The sequence below is a fragment of the Uranotaenia lowii genome, chromosome 3 (genome assembly GCF_029784155.1).
Source record: "Uranotaenia lowii strain MFRU-FL chromosome 3, ASM2978415v1, whole genome shotgun sequence".
Classification (NCBI taxonomy): domain Eukaryota; kingdom Metazoa; phylum Arthropoda; class Insecta; order Diptera; family Culicidae; genus Uranotaenia; species Uranotaenia lowii.
In genome coordinates, this window is record NC_073693.1 from 83,946,315 (window position 1) to 83,964,817 (window position 18,503).

Here is an 18,503-nt window from a genome sequence, read left to right on the forward strand (position 1 = left end):
TATTCTTTGGAACAAAATGGACAGAATTAGTCTTATTCAACTCCAGGACACTATTAGTATAGTGGTATGATGCCAAATTTGCCCAAAATAGCGGAGTTTCGTCGTGCTGCTGCAAGAACGGCGAATGGCGCTTCTCGTGGCACTCAGATTTGTAGATCTCGCCATTTACTGTGCCCTATGCTGCGCCACGAAAGGCTCACTTCTTATTCCGCAAGAGCAGATGACCTGCCAAACGAGACATTTGGAGGCGAACTTCGACATTTTCTTTTTCTTAAATTTGTCGTCCACACCAAACTTGCTCTTGCCAGTGAAAAACTTCAGCCCTGGAATTTGCTTAAAACCGGCTTTTATATACGTTTCGTCGTCCATCACTGATGAAACTAAGTAGTCTAGGATAATTGGATATCCTTGGTTACCTTGGATATAACAAACAGAAAATAAATTTTCACTTGTTCTACAGACTTTGACCAGACCACGAGACAACGAGCGATCATCGGACGAACGCGCACAGGAGCGGATCAGACAGGACGAGGATGAATTCTGGAAGCGACAGAACAGCTGGCGAGAGAGACAGCGTGCGGTTCGGCGGTCCAGGCCCATCTCGTTTCTACGGTGGTGCCGTTAGTTTTCCCACAATCGAGAAGCTGAAAGGTCGTCAAAACTATGCGTCGTGGTCGTTTGCGATGAGAATGACCCTCATCAGAGAAGGAACGTGGCGCGCCGTTCAACCATTCGAAAACCAGGAAGTGGATCCGGAAATGAGCGAACGTGCGCTGGCGACGATTTGCCTGTCGTTAAAGAAAAACAACTACAGCATCGTGCAGAAGGCAACCGGTGCGGGGGACGCATGGGAGCGACTCCAGAGCACGTTTCAAGATAGCGGTCTTCTTCGAAGGTGTGGTTTGCTGGATCGTTCGCCATCGGTGAAGCTGGAGCAGCATGGTTCCGTTGAAGACTACGTGGACGAACTGGAGACCGGATCTCCTCCCCAATCCGCGTCGGTGTATCCACAAATCTCCGGTTTTGTGGTTTCGGCATACTTAGTCAACCGAAGTCCTGCGAGTCAACTGGAATCGATGACTGCTGAGGAAGCGTGGATGAGCAAGAAACCGGTGTTGGGACATTTGAAAGTTTTTGGATCAAAGACCATGATCCACGTACCCAAACAGAAGAGGAGGAAGTTCGACCCAAAATCAACTGAAGGCATTTTCGTGGACTACGCTGAACATTCGAAAGGGTACCGAATTTTCAATCCAAAATCTAACAACATCGATATAAGCCGAAACGTGTTGTTCATCGACGAAGGCAAGCAGTCGATGATGGTTCCGCAAAACGACGAGGTGAACTTCATGGAGCTCTACAGTTGCTTCGACTCGAATTAACCGACGATAAACGATGCTCAAGTTCAAGAAGTTGGAGATGGCCCAAACGATGATGAAATCGTCGAACCCGGGTCCAACACTGTGCTCCCACCGCAATTAACTCAGCTGGCTGGTGAACAGCAATTGGCGAGGCGCAGCGGTAGGGAGCGCCATTTCCCAGGCAAGTATTCGAATTTTGATTTGTTATAGTTCGACTACCGTTGGTGATGATGTTTCCACCCACTCACCGATCGGTGCTGGTTCGTTTGATGACTCTCTCAGCTATGGCGAGGCTGTTAATCGGCCCGATGGCGATCGATGGATGCAAGCGATGCGTGAGGAGATCAAGGCTATGAAAACCAATCAGACGTGGGAGCTTTGCGACTTGCCAGAAGGAAGGAAGGTGATCCGCAATAAGTGAATTTACAAAATCAAGCGTGGTGCTGATGGCGAGGTGTTCAAATACAAAGCCAGATTGGTCATCAAAGGGTGCTCGCAGAGGCCGGGTTTCGACTTTGATGAGGTGTACCCGCCAGTGGTTCGTTACTCTACGGTGCGATATCTGTTGGCGTTAGCAGCAAAGCACAATTTCGAGGTCCATCAAATGGATGCTGTGTCTGTGGCTTTCCTTCAATCCGACTTGAAGGATGAAACCATCTTCATGGAGCAACCGGATGATAAGAATCGGGTTTTCGGACGGAAGAAACACGAGATCTAATTTACAGATCAAAACGAAAACGCGTGTTTATTCTCTAAGAGGTTTTTAACGAGTGGGTTGACAAAGGAATAAGAAATGCCCAGTGGGCTAATAAAGGCGACAAACAAACTAGGGATGTACAAGTATATGGAGTAGTGATAATTGTATTTCAACACCGGAAGGATTCGTAAAGGATTCAACGAAAGTCTGCAAACTTAGGAAGGCTTTGTATGGATTGAAGCAATCCAGCAGAATATGGAACCAGCACCTAGATGAAGCGATACGGCAGTTTGGATTGATCCGATCTTGAGTCGATTCCTGTCTCTACTTCAAGATCCAGCAAGGCAAGATGATGTTCGTTAAGGTGTACGTGGCAGACCTCCTGTTCTACACCAATGACAAAGCGCTATTGAAGGAGCTGAAGGATTACTTGCACAGTCGTTCCGAGTTCAAGGACCTTGGGCAGGCTCAGCTGTGTCTAGGACTGCGAATCACTCGTGATCGGAATGCGGGTAAATTGAGTCTGGACCAAGAGCTTTACATTGAAGATATGCTGAAGCGGGGGGATTGCAAACCTGTGGCAACCCCAGCTGATCCTGGCGACAAATTGGATGCGACAAAAGCGGAGGAGCTCGACGGAATGCGGAATGTACCGTTCAAGGAAGCAATGGGTAGTTTGAACTACTTGTCCCAAGCAACTCGTCCAGACGTCTCGTTGACGGTGAACAAGGTGAGCCAGTTCAGCAGCAATCCGGGTCGCCGCCACTGGAAGGCCGTCAAGAGGATCATGCCATACCTGAAAGGAACCAAAGGGTACAAACTGGAATACAGCAAGACCACAAAACCGGAGATTTGTGGATACACCGACGCGGATTAAGGGAGAGATCCGGTCCCCAGAAAATAAACCACCGGGTACGTTTTCACCATGGCTGGAGGTTCCGTTTCGTGGAATGTGAAACGTAAAGCGTCCGTAGCACTGCCAGGCCGAATTCGTTACTCTGTCTCGTACGATTCTAGAAGCAACTTTTGAAGGGCATCCACACTCAACACGTGATCCAGATTTTCTGCGATAATCAATCCGCAATTTGATTGGCGCAAAATGAAGGATATAGCCCAAAAACCAAGCACATGGCTATACGATATTGTTTCGTCGAGGACACCCTGGATACCGGCGATGTCAAGCTGCAGTACATTCCGTCCGACCAGCAACCGGCCGATGGCTTCACGAAGGTTCTACCAAGGCAAACATTCGAAGCGTTCCGGAAACTGTTAGGAGTATCCAATTAGGGAGGAGTGTTGAAACTAAGTAGTCTAAGATAATTGGATATCCTTGGTTACCCTAAGTAGCCATGGATATAACAAACAGAAAATAAATTTTCACTTGATCTTCAGGCTTTGACCAGACCACACGTTTTTCCTTTAACTCTCAAGTATCACACAGCAGCCATATTTTGTCAGCATCTTCCGTTCCCGAGTTTTAGTCGTCGATTGTTGCTGCTCATCGCGGTTTGAGAAATTCTGTACCATGTATGTATGTAGTCCAGCTCTCTTCTTTTCATTCTGGGCGTAGCTCTGCGACATGCCGATCTTTTTAGCACAATCACGACTTGAGACGTTGGGATTTGCTTTAATCATCCGCTTCACCTTTCCCTCCGTCTTTCTGTTCTCTTGTCCGGTTTCCTTTCAACTCCTTTGTCGTGGTCCAACGTCAACCGCTCCTGGAACTGCTTAAACACGCTGGAGACGTTTGAATGGTGAATGTTCAACATTTTTCCCAACAGCCGGTGCGACAGGTCAGGAAACTCCAGGTAATTGGAAAGAATTTGTTCTCTCGACTCGCTTTGATTCACCGTCCATTTTCATTGAATTTAAAAACACGACTTCGAGTTTGACAGCATGTAAACAATACACATCATTGAGAAAGTGTGCAAAATTTGGTTGATTTTTACTCATTTGCAAAAAAGTTATGTTCTGTTGAATGTGTCGCCATAATTTCGTGTTCGACCTTCATTACACTTACTTCGAACCCGCTTGGTTCTAAATTTCTCTACTACAAGTTTGGCTGTTAATTTATTTCAAAATACAGGTTTCACACCACTTTTTAACATTTGTGTGGTATAATAATAACAGGAAAAAATCAGAAAAAATGTATCTAACTTTATGTTACTTTTGCACTAAGTTGATTTTTCTATAGTGGCATTTGGTAGCTGATATTCAGCCATTTTTTTCTGAAGCATGATTTCCGATTTTTTTTCCCTTGACTTTGAATAACATAAAAATAAATATTTGTATAAAGGACTTTTGTTCATCATATTCTCCAAAAAAACACAAGTTCCATAAAACTTAAGAGCCTGAACCCACAGTTTTATTGATGACGGCTGGAATAGAATGCTATACAACTGAAAATTTATGTTCTTGTTGAAAAGCTCAAGAGCTGTTCAGTCTTTTAGTGAGACTGATAAGAAAATATGAATTTCAGGAACTTTTACATACTTTGCTGAATTCTATTTTTCTTTATTACTTTTTTCAAAGTTTGAATCTGAAATCTGAAACTGAATATTAAATAGGAATTGGAAATCTCAATCTGAAATCTTAATTCTGAAATATAAATACTTAAATCAGAAACCTGTAAACTGAAATCTGTATCTGACACTTAATCTGCATCTAAAATCTGAATCGGGAATCTTAAATCGGAATTTTGCAATCTAAAATCTAAAAATCTGAAACGTGAATCTGAACATATTAATTGGATTTTTTTTGTTTACTCTCTGTGCGAAAAATCTATATAATTAGGGGATTTTAGCAAACAGGACCAGGTCTTCTGTACCTTTCCATGAACCGATTGCTAAAATCTCAACTGGCAAACGTCACCTGCAAAGGGCCTGTCTGTCTAGCTGCTGTGCTATAACTGGAACCCGAGTGGTTGTCATAAAATTGAGCAAAGTTTAATACCCGTAGCGTATCACCGATCTGATTGTCTGTAGATGATGTCATTGAGCGAAGGAATCACTCAAGATGTGCATTGCATCTATGAGTAGTTATAGATGATTAAACCTGCTTTGAACTAACAAGCTTAATGGTATTTGAAACAAGATGCACTACCTAACACAAAAAATATCTAAATAGCGCAATAGCAATCACTAACTGATTTTTCCTCCTGAATAAAAAAAACTTTTTAGAGACCTGTCACTTTTTGAACTATGGAATTTCGATATTGATTTTAATTATTTTTTTTAATAATTTACAAATTAATCGAAGTATTACATTTTTATGTTTCGAATATGTTTCAAAGAATTGAAAACGATATTATTTTTTGGGTGGTTTTTATTTCAAACAGGTGCACCATTTGCATTATTTTTGTGGATAGGTACATTTCTTATTTAAGCACCATGAGTTATTATAGAATTTTAAACTTTTAATAAATAACTTTATTCTAACTTGAGTTTTATACATTACTTTTTTTTCTACCTGTTTTGTTTCACGTGTTATCTTGATTCGTACCAATGCAGTTAAAATTAATAGAGGGATATGTAAAACGTTTTAAAATTGCCTTTATTGCAACATTTGAAAACAGGTGAATAGAAGATGAAGATTAAACTTTACAATCTATACTACAGCTCATTAAAGTGCGTTCTATTTTAATATCCATGTTTTGATTTAATATTTGAGAACACATTCCAATCAGAATGAAAACAAAATTTTAAAAAGACGCACTTTAAATTGTACTACAAGGGTCTGAATGGTGTAATCAACAATTTTTAGCAAACCATGCTAACCTCATTAATATTTTCTTGTATAAATTTGTGTAAGTTAAGGTTTGAAAACAATGGTTTTAAAATTAAATTACACAAAGTTTGAAGTTCAATATAGTATTTAATCATTCAAAAGCCCTTTAGCTTTGATTTGCAACCTAGAACGTACTACAATACCAAATCCAATTTCTAATCGGTATCAATAAATTAAAATTGAAAATAACTTAAAGCAGTACTCACCATTATTGGCTGCTTTTCTTATGGTTATGACCTAACCTGATCCGGTAACGCTAGTCGACATAAACTCCAAAGGCTAGTTCAGCAATGCTCGCAATCTCTTGCACATGATCTCTCTAAAAGCGTTTTGAAAAGGTTTCCCGAGAGGAAGCGATTCGTGCAATGCGTTTGTCAATCATCTTCTAGTACACTTGTATATTTTTAAATATTGTATTTGTTATAATTTAAAAGACAAAACATAAAAACATTTGTATAAGAATGATGTTTTTCTTCTAGGAAGTGTTACAAGTGTAATGATAATAACAATTGTGCACTCATTTTACTAGGTAGGGTGATTTTGTCATTTAAGGCACAAACATAACTGCTTTTTTTTCTAGAATCAACTTCAGGTCGGGGGGATATATTTTTCTATATTATGTTACTTTCTATATCTAAACCTATGCTCAACTTTGTGTTTTACGAGGATCTATCAAATTTTACTGACATGCTTCAAACATGCTTTACAAATATTATATATTAGAACTAAGATAGCATCTTGTTTTGTATCTCAAGAACAGTGTGTATAATCTCAACTATACCTATACGCTTACAATTCAACAACAAATTCCTTCTTGATTCTTAATCAAGATTTCGTCGCGACAGGAATCGGTTCGCCTTGCTTAGGCTGCTTGATATCTTCAAGTTTCTTATAGGTCGGTTTTCTTTTCCTTCTGGTTGAGTCGTGGTTTTGTGTCTCCCTTTCCTCGCGAATCTTTTTCCCCAACGATTTCAGTGTGGTACCGCTGATGATAGTTTTGTTTTGTCGCGCCATTCGAGCTTTGATAAGATTTTGAATTCTCGGATCGGATTTATCAACACTGCCTGGAGTTAACTTTGGACCTCCTACTCGGCTTTGCGCAGAAGAGCGTGGTGTGCCGTGATTTTTCTCGTGAAGTTTTTTGTTCTGCAGCTTCTTACGAGCTTTTATTCTTAACTTTGATTTAGGGAAACGACTCGTAACCATGTTGATAGTTAAAGAAGACAACAGGTTTCTCATGCGTACATTCTTGTTGCTGTCTTCGGGTTTGTCCATGTCCAATATTTTTGAAGAGGTTCTTGACTTTCTACCATTCAAACCCTTGTCTGTCGCATCAGATTTTGCCACTTGTTCAGAGCTGCTCGCTAGACTGCTGTTGGAACCAAGAATTCGACGCACGTATTCTCTATCCGCCTGATCGTTGCTCTGACGATTTTCGACAACTACCATGGTGCTATCTCGACCGTTTGAACCCAAACTATTTTTGCTGGACGAAAGTGAACTATTTGCAATATCGGAAATAGCTGCTGTCGTTGCTTCGGTCACTGGAACTGCGTTCGGAACTGCACTTGTTGAGTTTGTAGAGCTCAAAGGAGAAATTGTTGAATTCGAAATGAGCTCGATTGAGTCCGGCGATTGTTCCAACGACTCCGGCGATTCCACTTTGATGCGGATCGGTTGCAGCCGAATACCGTTGCCCGGGTAGGAATTGGGGGCCAAAGCAACCTCCTGCACCGATGAAGAGGACGTCGAATTGCATCTTTGATTCACACGAGCGGACGAAGTGATTGCACGAATCGTTGTGGTTGCGGTTGTTGCTGCAGTTGGGCGAGACCGCGGCAAGGATCGCGGATCTTTCATGATATCGATGCCGTTTTCGATCATGTATTGGCGCAGTTTGGTGTCGGAATCGGTGGCTTGCCGTTTAAAGTTGTAGGCCACGTTGAGCTGAACGATACACAGGTCACAGATCAAAGCGGGAAGGTTTTCCAGTTCGTCAATCTATAAATAGAAACATATAGTTAGCCAAGTGATATTTAAGTAAATATAAGAAAAAAAAAACAATAAGGTATATCATGAATTTCAACAACAAAATAAGGTTTAATCATCAAATTTAAAAAAAAATAAAGATAAACATAAAGAAAACTTCTTTTGTGGCAGTTCCTTAATAGTTAATCTGTTACTGGTAAGAACAGGTACTGGTTAGGTATTTCAATCAGTTTTAAAAAGTTGCCCTTTGCAGAACAAATGAATTCAGTAGGAAGAACAAAATTCAATTAAAAACAAAAATTAAATAGAAGTTTTCGAAAAAGCTTTAATGATTATTTATTTTGTTTATTTGCAAATTAAGTAAATTTAGTATTTAGTATTTAGAAGTAGATTTTTTTCATTCAAGGTTTTTTCCATCAATTTTGTAAATTTCGCCAGTACTGTCAATTCTGTAAATTTTCTTGTTTCGTCTTGTTTAGTTTTGTGCTGTTTTGTTCTTATTAATCTTGTTATGTCTAGTTTAACATTTTTTTCTGGTCTAATTTTGTATTAATTTATTTTATTATTTTTATGTTACTTTATTTATCCTGTTAATCATATTTATTCTACATGTTTATAATCACAGTTTTTTCTCTGCCTTCGCCGTGATCGGACGTGTTTCTCAACGCGCTCGACATACGTTCTTGGAAGGCAACTGTAAATCTTTTTTAGATGAGAGTGAAAGTGATAAGTGGTTTTACTGCAGGATGAGTCCTTCCCCTGGAAACTACCCCGAGAGAACCATTCCGGAATGGATGGATCCGCAGAACGTACACGGAAACCTTTATTATTTATATCTGCAGGCTAAAGATGGATCAAATCTTCCCAACAATCCCTTTATTATTGAAAAATCTATTGCGCAGCACGCGGGCAAAATTGAGAGCGGCTATTTCGAGAGAAACAAAAAAAGGTACGTTCTTAAGCTTAGGAATGAAGGCCAAGCCAGAAAAATGACTTCTCTAACGAAGTTAATGGACGGTACACCAATCGAAATAGGACATCATCCCGAATTAAACACTCGGAAATTCGTTGTTCAATGCAGTGAGGTGGAAGGCATGACCGACGATGATCTGCTAAAAGAGCTTGCTCCGCAAAAAATTACAGCAGTCCGAAGGATAACAAAAAAAACTCCCACAGGGGTTGTAGGAACAGCAACAATTGTTTTAACAATAAACTCGACAGTGGTACCCGAATTCATCAACTTCGGTTTTATTCGCCTCAGGACCCGACTCTATTATCCTCAACCGCTGATATGCCGACTTTGCCTCAAATATGGACACCCTAAAAACAAATGTGTTGCTGTAGAAGCATGTATTGTTTGTTCCGAGTCTCACAGCAGTGATAGTTGCACCGCCAAAGCAAAACATTGTGGAAACTGTAAAGGTGACCATGCTCCACTCGATCGTAGCTGCCCAGTATATGTATACGAAACCGAAGTGCTTAAAATAAAAACTGAAAAGAACATCACACTCGCAGCCGCTCGTAAAATAGCCGAAACACAAAACACCACCAGCACCAGCTACGCAGCAGTCGTCAAGTTCCAAAGCGATCAACACTTCCAGCAGAAAAAACGAAAACAACAGACGGAAAAAATCTCCCGACCTGCATCATCGAGTCAACCGAACGATCACGATCAACAACAACAACACCAGCAACAGCAGAAAAGAAATCATCACCCGACAGAAATCAAAACTCCAGAAAAAACACTCTCGACTATTTCTCCTCCTCGAAAAAAATCATCTCTGCCATCCCCGATGGTTTCTGAAGATGAATCTTCAAAAGACCCACAACGCGAAAGCGACAAGATTCACACAAATTCCGCGACACGGAATATGAACAGTGAAAATAATTCCTATCCCCCTCCTATCCCAACCACTTCCCCTTCAAACCCCTTCCAACCCATTAGTTTAAAGAAAAGAATTGACCCACGGCACATAAGAACTTGTAAAAAGTAAAAGGCCTTAATAAAGAATATTATTGGAAAAAAAAAAAAAAAAAACATGTTTATAACTTACAAAAAGTTAGTTCCATTCGAATCAGGTTTAGATCATTTCTTTTGCCAATACTTAGATAAAGCCTAGTTTCATTAAACTGAATTTAAATCACGAATGTACAACGTTTATTCCAAATCGACTATTCAGATCAGTGTTGAAGTTGCCCTTAGCCTTAAGCGGGCCATAGACTACACAAATTGGCCTGTACAAATTCGATGATTCCGCGTCGATTGTTTGATCTATGCTCGCCCACACACTATACAAACATATTTCACGCGAACACAAATGATTGCTGGCGAAAACAGCAACAGCAACAAAAAAAACCATCTCCACCCCGGCTGGGAGAATGTTTTGTACAAAATATTTCGATCCCGACCGATTTTACTCCAACCGTTTGGGCGCTCATTCAAGCAGTGCCATACACTATGCAAATCGTGCTCACAGCGGCAAAATTTCATCGAATTTCATCGCATTTGTACAAATGTTGTGTAGTCTATGGCCCGCTTTATAGCATTGAGGAATAGTTTAAAAATATTACTTTGAGATTCGATAAGACTATTTGGCCTCACTGCCAGAAAGCTTCGCTTTCCCTCTCGAGTTTTCCCACAACCACCTTGTCGTTTGTTGTTGTGATATTCTTTTCTTTAAATATATACCTACGTGCGTTGCTTACCTTCAGCAGAGTTACGTAGCGAAGTTTTTCCGAGATCCGATTCAGGGACGAAACGTTGTACAATCCATCCTGGGCGACCGTCTTCTGGAAAATGTTCCGGGAGCCCTCGGTCAGACATATGCGACATATTTTCGTTAGGTTTTCATTCATCTTGACTGTCCTTTCTCATTCGATGGATTCAGTGTTTTGGATGCAAATAGTAACACGATTTCGTTCGTTACTACGTAGATGGGTTTTCTTCGTAGAGTTTTCCTTTGTTGGTTGTGTTGTTCCTCAATTATTCCCGTTTCGTTTTTTCATCAATATGCTTACGGGGCAAATAATTTTCAAGGAGAGCGATTTTTTCAGCCTGCTGTGAGAAATGAAAAGCTTGATTCTCAATCGAATGAAAATTAGCGCGCTTTTTTCTGACACTTTCTTTGTTTTCCACTTTTCCTATAGAGCACACGAGTTTCGAATTTAACAATACTTTTCACTTATGTCTAAATATTTCTGGACACCTGACTGACAATATTGTTTTAACTAGTGCAAAAGTCACCTTAAAAGGCGATTTCCAAGTACGCTTGGCTGGCCCAATGAACTTGATTTACAGAACACCCCGAAACTGCGAGCGAACGAACGAAATTATCAAAACCGAATGACGAGAACGAAACGAATTGTGTAAAATGCCTGCACACGAAAGCTCCCTAGCTGTGAGAAAATCAGCTGCGGCGAAGGCTGATGTCATGCTGAAGCAACTAGCAACGCGACCTACAACGCAACGTTCACACGACTAACCAGCTCTCATTTGATCTCCATGGAAATCGCGCAGACCTGTCATACTGGTTGCTTTGAGTAGCGCGACCAATCTGATGCCAATGTGTTTAGTAGCGCGACTAGTAGGAAATCCAATAGGAACATTGTTTTTTCTCGATTTGAAGCAGTGATTCCGGGTTTTAAGCACAATAGTACGAAGATCTGTCCGAACTTGTGATAATAAACTAAAAACTATCTTAATCGGCGAGAAAATTTTCATGAATTCTTAATTCCGGCAAAAAAACAAGGAATTTTGTCGGTTCAAATTTCGGCATTCTTGCAATCCGGGTCGTGATTTGATGAGTTTTTGATGGCTCCGGAAAGAAAGGAGACGATTTAAAGCATTATCAGATGTAGAGAAGTGATGATTTGTAGGGAATTTCAAAGTGACAGGTCGCGCCAGCATGACATACCAATGCAATGCAACGCAATCTTATTGGAACGTTGCGTTGCGTTGCGTTGCTAGTTGTTTCAGCATGACATCAGCCGAAGAAAGAAGAGGGTAGATATGTTTTTCAAAATGTCACATTTTTTAGAGAAATTAAATTGTAGCTAAAGTTTTTTTTGTTGAATTTTCCTAACAAATTGCATGGTTGAACTAAAACTTTAAATAAAAAATTATCCTACAAAATTTAGTTAAGTCACTTTGAGAAATTTCGGTGCGTACCGGAAAAGCTCAAATTCAGGCGTTTCATCAGTTACGCAAATCAAAATATGGTGGTGCTCCTCACACATTGGAACTGAGTGAGAGAGGAAGAAACACAAGATGAAAACGATGAAAACGGACGGACTTACTGACTGGGGCTGCCAGGTGCACATATTCGTACAAGTTTTACATTTATTTCGAATAACATCAGTTCAAATTTTTTTTCGCAAGAGCATTCAAAATGCTCATATATAGAAGAAACCCACGGTTTCAACTAACAACATAAGTATAAAAAACTAAGCCAAGTTTCCGATATTTCAACGTGTGTCTTATAGAACGTTTGGAAGTTTAAGTTTGACTTTAAATAGCCACCGCAAATGCAATTCAATTCGAAAGTATGGTGAATAATTCTACCACAACTTTTAAGTTCAAATTTCTTGTTTTGAGCTCTGTTAACTATGAACAATTTGAGATAACATCAGGAAAGTAGCGCTAAGATTTATTAAATAACTTTTAATATTTTATCACCGTGAATTATTTTGTAACACAGCGTTATTTTTTCATTGTTGACATTAACGTGCGTTTTTCAAATGTGTTTACCGTCTCACGTGGCCGCAACCGTTAAAAAACTGCGGAGCTAAATCTTATGTGAAATCTTTGTTTTGTTGAGTAGAATAATTTTGTTTCGGCGAATTCGGCTTCGCCTAAAATGGGTCCCGCTCTGTGGATACATTGCAATGTTTGCTACTACCAAATGGCAAGGAAAAGCCGAAAATTTTACCAAGCCCGATGTATGCATGTTCTGTGCATCAAGTGTATGGCCCAAACACGTAAGTATTTTGTCAAGTTTTTTTTTATGTAATGTTTTGTGTAAAATTGTGAAAATCTTAACTTTTCTATGATTTCAGATCGTGGGAAAATCTGTCCACTTTGTAAATTCAATGATAACCGATTTATTGAAATTAACAACGAGGTGAGTTGTATTTTTAACCAATGAAAATCTGTCATCACAATTTAAATTTTATTCAGTTACATTTTTCGTTTCGTTTAGATGAATCCGGAAGTTAAGGCGATGTACGATCCGAAACCTATAAGACCGCTGGAGAAAGCATTCCGCATCATGAACTTTCAACAGAAACACAAATTGAACCTAATACGACAGATAGATGCTACTGTGGGTTGTGTTACATGTTTGAGAATTAAAGAGCGCCCTAAGATAACCCTCATAAAATTTTCAGGTGGAAAAATACAAACAGCTGAAGGTCAACGATATGGCCCTGAGGAAGAAAATTTACAAGGTACAGGAAAAGCACAACGAGCTGCGCACCCAGCGGAGGGCACTGCAAGAAGCTCAGCGAGATAGCTCCTCGCCGACGGACAGCTCTCCCTCGCCCAAGAACGATAACAACGATGCCAGCCAGGCGTCGGCCTCTTCCTCTCGGCAGCAACGCTATCGACAGGATGAAAAATCGTACTTCGATAGGCATCAGCCAAGCAGTTCTAAAGGACACCATGTGAGTATTAGGGTTTCAAAATTGTCGAGGCTCTTGGCAGCCTTGGAAAATTGATGTTGAAATTGATCAATTTTGAGTTGAGAATGCTAAACGTGCAGTTTTAAGATTTTTAAAACGAACTTTTTTAATCGAACGAATCATAGGTACAACATTTCGAAAAATATAAAGGAAAAATTTCGAAACACACATATATTAAAGCGTGTTTTCGATTTTTTTTCCTTACCCCTTTTAACGCTGGAAGACTTCTAATATCTCTAAAATGAGTTTTCACAAAAACATTTTTTTTTAAATTTACATACGGTTTTGTTAAGGCATTTTACTTATGAAGTAAAAGTCACTTCCAAGAACAGTTTCAGTTAGGATTTCGGTGGTGGCTTCCTGTAGCTGTAGTTTTGAAAGCTACCGCTGGTTTTTTGTCGTCCTGACCAGCGATCCATAATTTATTTAACATCAATTAATTTATAACATCCAAAAAATCGTATATTTTCCAATAACAGGCATTAGGTGCAATGTTAGTTGTAGAATTTAATTTTCCTTAGCTTAACAGTTTCTAACAATACTTCTTAAGCAGCGTAACTACAGTGTGTTTCCTTTAGTAATTGCCTATTTTTTTTATTTTTTTTTTCTTATATCGACAGCACAAGCACAGATCGTTCTTCCGTGACAAGCAATCCAGCAGCTCAGAAGATCAAAATGTAAGCAACTAAATCGAAAATTAAATAATGAATTTATTTTGATTTTTTTTTATTTTATCTGTTTCACAGATCTACCCAAAGGATTCATTTCTGAATATTAAGGTAAGATACACTAAATTATTTATGTTTTTTTTCAGAATATTTCAATAAGCAACAAATGTATGTTCGACTAATCGACTCAATGGTAGAAGTGTAACTTGCTCTGACTAATTTTTTAAACTTTTGTGTTATGAAGAGCAATCTTACGGTCATACATTTTAAACCTTCTAAAAGAGGTTAAAAGAAAGACAAATACACCAGGAAATAGGTTCCATTTTTGACCCTTTTAAAACATTTTGCAGTGCGTGAATCTCTGGAGCCACCGCTGGCAAAGAATCTCAGCGCTTAATGGTAGAATATCCGGAGCTTTCAAGCTTTCGTTTGTAATAATGAGAAAAATTATGCTCAAGGTTAAAATAAGGAATGCTCATAACTAAAGTGACTAAAACACTGATTGTTTTTCGGAATAGAATTCCTTCTAACGTTAGAGTCAAAGTGTAACATCTGTATTGGTGCCGTTATTGTTCTGAAAAAAAAAAAATTTCAGTTTCGCTTTTTTTTTAAACTTCAAGCCGGGCAAAATATTAGGCCCAAACGACAATATGCTCTGTCGACGATGAACCTAATGGCATATATGACGCATCTCAAGACATAATTAAAAAACAAACTATTTGCTAAAGATGAACATTCGCAATAGTTCTCGCGGTAGCTATAATATTGAGTTTATGTTAATTTTTTTGTGAAATTACTCTGCAAACACATTTCAGAGTTGTATGCAGTTCAAGTAGATTCGCTTACTTACTTTTTTAGGAGCTGAATTCAGTTTACAAAGCTGACTTTCCAACGAAAACATGAATTTTGGGAATGGCGAGCGAAATCAGCATAGCAAGGAGAACTGTTCTCCACGCTGCTGATCTGGTGAAGAGTTGCCGTGCTAAGAACTTCAAAGAAGGGCACAGCAAACTAGGACACAACTCAATATACAACCACAAAGCAACTATGGGAGTGATACAACTTTAGTAAGGGCAAGTCGCTGATTATACAAATGTTTTTCTTCTTCTTCTTGGAGGGAGGGAGGAATTCCGCGAAAGTTCTAGTGCGATCTTCATCTTAAGCGATGAAGTGGGCGTGAGTAAACTGGTGAAAAATGTACGATACTGGTTCCTAATGTGGTTCCCAAAAGTGGTAATAAGTTTTGTTCCTGTTTTTGATCGATGGATAATTTTCGCCACGATAAAAAAAGAGGGTTCTCCGATCAATTTTAGTAGAAGTTTAGTTCCTTCGACCATTATTGAATCTCTGGAGCCACCGTCTACAAGGACTTGTTCCGCTCCTAATGATTGTCACTGATCATATTGTGGGGCACAAGTTTCCGAACTTTTCAGCAATTTTCAGCACCGTTAGTAAACAAGATATAAAAGTTTATTTTAAAGAAAGAAATCGGTATCGATTTTCGAAAAGGGCATACACGCCAAGACCTTTGTTTTGAGAAAAACGCATTCCAAGTTTCAGAAAATAAAATCGATTTCCTATTTAGCTGCGTACAATCATTTTCCTAAATAAGTCGCTAAAATGCTTTCAAATTGATTTAATTTCATCACCCAATGGATAAATATAGCTTTTCCGTACTAATTACTTGAAAAAAATAATAAATATAACTGTGGGCCCTTTTACCACAGACTGGTGCTCTCATTTTGTTCATTCGCCAAATTGGAGCGCCCTTTTAAATTGCAGAATGACTGTTCGCCTTTTGGATCACTTGTTAAAGAAGCAATGTTCAAGCAAATTTCGGCTTGAAAGCGGGTCCAAATGATCACATTAACACATTAGCACATTCAACGATCTTATAAATACTGATTTGTGCATCTCCTCGTCCTGGAAAACAAAAATTTCAAAAACTTCGATGCCCTTTTTCTATCTCGAAATAACTATTGGCCTTTTTGTTCGCGACGAAATTTTGAGGGGAAATGGGCGATTGAACTGTGGGATTACACACTCATAAAAAAAGCTATTCGCCTAATTTAAAAAATTAAATTTAACTTCACTAAAATCAGAAAAATTAAAAGAAGATCATATTTTCGAATGTAAAATAAAGGGCTTAACGCATTTATGTGATTATGTAGATTTACAGTACAGTACGGCGCATTCGCCGTATTCAAAAATCGATACCGAAATATGCTCCACGAGCAACAAATAGAACATATAAGATCAATTCATCTTTATACCGACTATAATATTTTTGTTTTTCTTTTTTTTTTTCAGTACGCACAATCCTCATCGACCAACTCGGATCGATCGGTTGAACTAGGATTCACGCCCTCCTCAAGTGGAAAAGCTTCGCGATAGGCAGTGTTCCGTTACTGTGAGCAGACTGCTTTTGGAATCGTATTATTGACTGGAGGTGGCCCCAGAGAGTACTTTTACAGTGTATTGTAACTGTAAACTTTATAGCTTCAGGAATTATCAAACAAGTGTTAGAATAATACTATTGTGTCATTTCTCGATTACGTTGTTGATTAAATAAAATATTTTCGTGTCTATGTTTCTATGATAACTGATCTGAATGTTCAATTTTGATTGACATTGTCCATGTATGTAAGTCAAAATATCTCTCTCTTTTGAGATTCAATTTGGACAGAAGCACTTATTAAAACTTTGGAATCATGTAAATGGTTCAAAGATGTCCAGAATAAGAATTACCAGGGCCATTTGTCATCAGAGTGAACAATTAATGGTTTTCGCTGTAACTTGAATTAATTGTATTATTCTATGGAAAAGAGTTCAATCCTTTTCGTACACGTTTCCTTCTCATTATCATATAAAATGTACAAAAAAAAAAGTTAGCACTGTTCAAAAAAAGATAACTTAGGTAAGAAAAAAAAACGGTTTTTAATTTCGCATTCTCGCTTTTACAACCTCTATCTCGGATGCTGCTGTTCTTTCTTCACGTTATCTTTATTCAAGATTAAGAATTATTATTTTTATTTTCCTTTTATCTTCTGTAAGGTTGAGGAGTTATATTTTTTTAGCTCGGATGTTCAGAGGCATTTCTTTATATCGTTTCATCTATCTGTTCCCTGAAAAACTAAACTCAGTTATAATTTTATATAAACTTTTTTCTATTAATAGATAGTTGAAGTCTTATCAATTGCATCATTTTACTTCTGTGTGTGTGTTTTTTTTTGCTATGAAAAAATTTATTTTGGGAAGTTAACGTTTTTATTTCACCTTGTCTTCCGGTACAGATAAGGAGCACGCTAGGGAAGTACGCGTAAACTAGCAGGAGGCTTTTCAATAAAAAAGAGGTGGGTAGTATACTCCCAACTTATTTATATAGGTACGTATTTATATATGAGCTGTAGCAGGGACCACTGGCAGGCAAACCCGATCAAATGGAATCGGTGTGAAAATAACTTAGTTCGGTGTTGTTGTTTTTTTTATCTTAACGGCTGTTTTTTTTTCAAAAAGAATTAAAAGACTTCAATTGATGGTAGGTAATTAGAATCAAAATTACAGAAAAATTAGGTTTTTATGCAAAAAATCAAGGGTTTCATCCGGTATAATAAAGGTAGTTGTCTTTATGGAGCTTTGATTTAACTATGTACTACAATATTAGAGGGTGTAGCAATCTCCTAACATAGTGCATGATTGATTTAGTTAAGAAGAAAACAAAAAAAGATATTTAGAGGATGCTTACTAAGGTTTTGATTCCACTTCTAAATTTTGGTTATTAAGAACTATCTCAAGTCATCGCTGGGTTTCACAAGGGTTGTAATTGAATAAAGGGATCTAGGAAGTTTGCTCTCGAATTCCATCTTTCAATATATGCATAGAGTTGTTTTTATTCTATTTTCATTTCAGCTACAACACTCGAGTAAAAAATAAATCATAACAACCTCCTACTTCAACGCGTCCATCATAGGCTTAAACGCCTCAGCCACTCTGGCTTCGAAGTCCGGCGGCAGCCAGCTCATATCATCGTCGATCGAGGCCGAGTTGACGTTGATGCCCGAGGAAGACGACTTTTGGGAGGGTGGCGGCGAGAGGGATGAGGTCGATGAGGTCGACGACGTCGAGGCGGTGTCGATGGTGGAGGCCGTGGCCGTAATCTCCGGGGCTCCGGCTCCGATCAGGTCATCGTCCGTGCTCTGGTAGCCGTCAATGTGACCGCGAACGTCCCGATCCGGATCGGATCGCAGTTTCCCGAGGGCCTGTTCGACCAGTTCGGCGTCCGGTGAGGTGGCGTCCGAGAAAATTGCTGGAATGGAAATGCAG

At 38.9% G+C, this 18,503-nt stretch overlaps 3 protein-coding genes across 7 annotated transcripts in view; 1 reads left to right on the forward strand and 2 right to left on the reverse strand.

Moving 5' to 3' along the window:
• Nucleotides 1-5,379: 5,379 nt before the first annotated feature.
• On the reverse strand, nt 5,380-11,210 carry LOC129756828 (uncharacterized). The gene is made up of 2 exons (XM_055753855.1): nt 10,540-11,210; nt 5,380-7,845 (listed from the first exon to the last, which is right to left on the reverse strand). Exons 1-2 carry the CDS (start codon nt 10,687-10,689, stop codon nt 6,670-6,672), a joined length of 1,326 nt encoding a protein of 441 aa, XP_055609830.1. The 5' UTR covers nt 10,690-11,210; the 3' UTR covers nt 5,380-6,669.
• Nucleotides 11,211-12,584: 1,374 nt separating this feature from the next.
• LOC129757819 (RING finger protein narya-like) lies at nt 12,585-16,695 on the forward strand. Of its 2 annotated transcripts, none has more exons than XM_055755142.1 (7): nt 12,585-12,810; nt 12,889-12,953; nt 13,032-13,154; nt 13,219-13,494; nt 14,133-14,189; nt 14,259-14,291; nt 16,491-16,695. In XM_055755142.1, exons 1-7 carry the CDS (start codon nt 12,690-12,692, stop codon nt 16,572-16,574), a joined length of 759 nt encoding a protein of 252 aa, XP_055611117.1. In that variant the 5' UTR covers nt 12,585-12,689; the 3' UTR covers nt 16,575-16,695. The 2 variants fall into 2 exon arrangements, with proteins under 2 accessions (XP_055611117.1, XP_055611118.1); XM_055755143.1 differs by having other exon boundaries at nt 12,762-12,810; nt 13,010-13,154.
• A 268-nt stretch (nt 16,696-16,963) lies between these two features.
• LOC129755773 (serine/threonine-protein phosphatase 4 regulatory subunit 1-like) overlaps nt 16,964-18,503 on the reverse strand; it is a 474,134-nt gene continuing 472,594 nt past the window's right edge. For all 4 annotated transcript variants that reach the window (XM_055752419.1, XM_055752418.1, XM_055752417.1 and 1 more), the window contains exon 11: nt 16,964-18,486. In XM_055752419.1, coding sequence (XP_055608394.1) covers nt 18,128-18,486 — 359 coding nt within the window. In that variant the 3' untranslated portion in view covers nt 16,964-18,127. The remainder of the gene's footprint in view (nt 18,487-18,503) is intronic.

What these genes read in the sequence shown, in the direction of transcription:
- LOC129757819 (XM_055755142.1), top strand. Translation starts at nt 12,690, where the DNA reads ATGGGTCCCGCTCTGTGGATACATTGCAATGTTTGCTACTACCAAATG. An exon ending in CAAGTGTATGGCCCAAACAC is followed by an intron (nt 12,811 to 12,888) that starts GTAAGTATTTTG and finishes CTATGATTTCAG; the next exon opens with ATCGTGGGAAAATCTGTCCA. An exon ending in TTATTGAAATTAACAACGAG is followed by an intron (nt 12,954 to 13,031) that starts GTGAGTTGTATT and finishes CGTTTCGTTTAG; the next exon opens with ATGAATCCGGAAGTTAAGGC.
- LOC129756828 (XM_055753855.1), bottom strand. Translation starts at nt 10,689, where the DNA reads ATGAATGAAAACCTAACGAAAATATGTCGCATATGTCTGACCGAGGGC. An exon ending in GCTACGTAACTCTGCTGAAG is followed by an intron (nt 7,846 to 10,539) that starts GTAAGCAACGCA and finishes TTCTATTTATAG; the next exon opens with ATTGACGAACTGGAAAACCT.